Source organism: Echinops telfairi, unplaced genomic scaffold (genome assembly GCF_000313985.2).
Source record: "Echinops telfairi isolate 266 unplaced genomic scaffold, ASM31398v2 ScPeMD7_28;HRSCAF=97, whole genome shotgun sequence".
Classification (NCBI taxonomy): Eukaryota; Metazoa; Chordata; class Mammalia; order Afrosoricida; family Tenrecidae; genus Echinops; species Echinops telfairi.
The window spans coordinates 5,301,431-5,304,859 of record NW_022103925.1 but is presented as its reverse complement, the minus strand read 5'-3'; the positions used below and the strand labels follow the sequence as shown (position 1 = coordinate 5,304,859).

The 3,429-nt window shown below is 56.1% G+C and overlaps 1 protein-coding gene across 1 annotated transcript in view; it reads left to right on the top strand.

Moving 5' to 3' along the window:
• The window catches only part of ZBTB49 (zinc finger and BTB domain containing 49), a 21,470-nt gene extending 20,619 nt beyond the window's left edge, over nt 1–851 (top strand). The window contains exon 8 of the mRNA XM_004715134.1: nt 817–851. Within this exon, the coding sequence (XP_004715191.1) occupies nt 817–851 (35 nt within the window). The remainder of the gene's footprint in view (nt 1–816) is intronic.
• The last annotated feature ends 2,578 nt before the right edge of the window (nt 852–3,429 follow it).

Sequence of the window (3,429 nt, the reverse complement as noted above, 5' to 3'; positions counted from 1 at the left end):
GAAGAGATCCAAAGGGCAGTATCTGGCTGGAGCTCGGCGGGTTAGGGGAGAGCAGGGAAGGAAACAGGAGACACGGGAGGCAGTGGGAACTGCAAGGGTCATGGCGGGATTGCAGCGGATGAGAGGAAGCATGTGTCCAGACTACGGACTGTCGATGGGAAGAAAAGCCGATGCCCTGCCTGGTCTACTCTCACCCAACTCGCCGCAAAAAGCAGCACCCGGCCCCGCCCATGACCTCTGCGGAGCCACCCGGCGTGGCACTGTCCCAGTGGACATGTGACTCGAGGCGTCTGTGAAAACCCACAGCACAGAGAAGGAGCCCGAGTGGGAGCACCCGCCTCTCCTGCTTTGGAGGGGCCCCGCGTCACGACGACTCAAGCAGTCGCCTGGTCCTGGCCCGTCCTCTCGGTCATCCGGGTACGTGAGTCCGTTGTGTTAGCTGATGTGTCCGTGCATCTCATGGGCCAGGCGGTAGGTTAGTTAGGGAGCGTGTCAACTAGCCACTCCTGGCTAGGGGCGGAGTCAAACCTGTCAATCAAGTCACAGCCAGAGGACACCTCCTTGATGTCCTAAGCCTTGCCCCTCTGCCTTGCTGCCTGAGGAAGCTCTGCCTGCCTCGAGAGGTGGCCCCATGTGGACCACTCAGCCAGCCCTGAGAGTTGCCGGCACCCCACCACGTCCCACCGACCTAGGAGCCACGTGACACTGCACACACACACACACACACACACACACACACACCTGCCCCCCAAACCTGTGGTCTTTCAGCTTCCCGCTTCACCATGCTGCCTCCCTGTGGCGGCATGGGTCTGACAGGTTCAGACTCCGTGCACGATTACTTCGCGATCTAAAGCTCTTTCTTATACAGAGATGAGTTACTGGATTCGTTTCTAGACAACATCGGCCCAACACAGACCGTTTCTCTCGTTTTCTCTGACCCTCCACCTTAGCCACTGCTGTGTCCGTGCCAACAAAACTGCTCTTTCCTGAGGAGGGGTCCCAAGTTATGGAGCTTTCCGATGAGCATTCACGCTGGACTTCCACCAAGACTACTTGGTTTGTTCTTCTGCCAAAGCAGTTGCCATCCAGTTGCGGTGGCCTTTGAAAAACAGCCCCATGGGGTTTCCCAGAGTGTCATCTTGATAGGAGGTCAGCGGGTTGTTTCTCCCGCTGGGTAACTGTGGTTCTGACTGTCAACCTTTCCACTAACGGCCGAACGAATACCCCTCCCCCACCAGAGCGCCCAGTTCTTCTGGCAGCCCTGGGCGTCAGGAGAAACAGTCCCTGAACAGGACACCACACTTGGAAAGGAAGAGGGAGAAGGAAAAGGCGTGGGGCAGGCCCAGGCAGTCTTTCCTTCTGTGGTCTGTACAATTGCTGCGAATCAGAAGTGACTTGATGGTGACCATCTGGGCCGCAAGGTCAGCTGTTCAAAGCCACCAGCCGCTCCGAGGGAGGACGATGAGACTTTCTACTCCCACAAGATGCACAGTCCTGGGAACCCAGAGGTGAAGGTCTACTCTGTCCTAGAGGGTTGCTATGAGTCAGAATGACTTGACGTCAGTGGGTTTTTTGTTTTGCTTTTACAACAACCTCGGATCATTGGAGGGAGCGCCCTTCTGCCCTGAAGCGGAATGGCGATGCGTGTGCTCTTCTAGGCCCCTGGTACCTGTTCCAGGTGGAGGCTCCTGTCCCAGGGCAGCCAGGATTGCTGGCTAGAAAGGTGACCTAATTATTAACGAGAGCCTCGGAGGTGCAAGGGAAGACATAGCCCGCTCCTGGATGACTTCAGAAGGTGCGGGTAATGGGATCATGGAGTTAACCTTGTAGAAAAACACGATGGGCCGTATCACGTATGAATCTTGTCGCCTCCCCCACGGCACGCAGAGGGCACAGGCACCAGCCATTCATAGAACAGCCTCGCTTTTCCCACGGATGGGTGGGCGCTCCTTGTCCTGGGAAGATGTTTCTAGTTCACATTCAAGGGTCATTGGCCGAGACCCACAAGCCACCTTCGAAGGGCCAGGGTCCCCGAGAACAGAAGGACTGGCACGCCTCCCCCTGCTTTTCATCTCGTCTCTCCTCTCTTCCGAGGGGCTTCTAAGCCCCGGAGGGCCCTCTGATGGAGAACCAGCTTCTCCAAAGAGTGTGAATGGTTCAGGCACCTGGAGGCTCAGCAAACGGTTCGAGGTTCAAGTCCACCCAAAGGTCCCCCTGGAGGAAGGGCAGCTCATGTGCCGTCTACACAATTGTTCTGGTTTGCGTTTGGGACTTCAAGGTCAGGAGCCGGGTAGCACAATGGTCAGGCCTCGATCTGCTACGTAAACGTCAGGGTTCAAACCCACCCATTGTTCCTCAGGAGAAAAATGTGACAGTCTGGCTTCCATGACAGCCTTGAAAAGCCTACGGGCCAGTTCTCCTCGGTCCTACAGGGATGTGATGTCCACACCACGGCTCTGGGCAGGAGTCAGTAGACCCCCTTCCCACCTGGCCCTGGGAAGTGAGGGCAGCTACAGTGGGCAGGTACCCTCCTGATAGGCTGGGTTCTGTAGAGAAATAAAGCCAGCGACTGCTGTGTACATAAAGAGAGAAATTTATATCAAGGAAGTGGTGTACACAGGTGTAGAAGCAGGCAGGTCCACCAGTCCCGTTCAAGTCTATGGGTCAGATGTTAAGCGGGCGGGCTTTTCTGATTTGAATACCTGGTGGGACTAACAAAGCGGGCAGCAGAAAGATGACGGACGCAGGGAGACCCCGGCTGGTGGGTGACTCCCAGGTCGTCAGGCCGGGTGGCAAACCATAGGGTTCAGAAGGAGGGGGGTTGGAGCAGAGACCGAAAGCCCATCTGTAGACAATGGAAGATCCCCCACAGAGGGGTCACAGGGAAGGGATGAGTCAACCAGGGTGCAGTAAAGCACGGAAGAAATACACAGCATTCCTCTGGTTCCTTGAGGCTTCCTCACAGCAGGCGATATGGCGAGCCGTTTGCTCACATCCAAAGAACCGGAGATTGGCGCGCCGGATGCAGAACGCAGACAAGAAAGAAGAAGCCCTCCACAGCATCTACTCATACAGGAAGGAGTCCACCTGGGGACTGCGACCTGACTAAGGGGCTGCCCTCCTCCCTGGTCTTCCCACCACTGCGTAGCTGCTCACGGCAGCTGTCATCGTGGAGCCGGTGATGTTATGTTAGGTCACATCACTGTGTGATGAGGGAAGAGGGCGGCCGGTGCTCAGGTGTCAAGCTCCTGAGAATCCTGTCCCAGCCAAGTTGACACAAAACCTAGCTCTCACCCATCCCTTTCTGAGCTGTGACTGTGGGAATTCACACGGGTGCAAATGCTTTGAAAGCTCTGAAAGGCGATGTTTAAGAATGCATGTGGAAGTACAATACATAATCCACTTCAACCCATGAATGAGGCCCCCGTG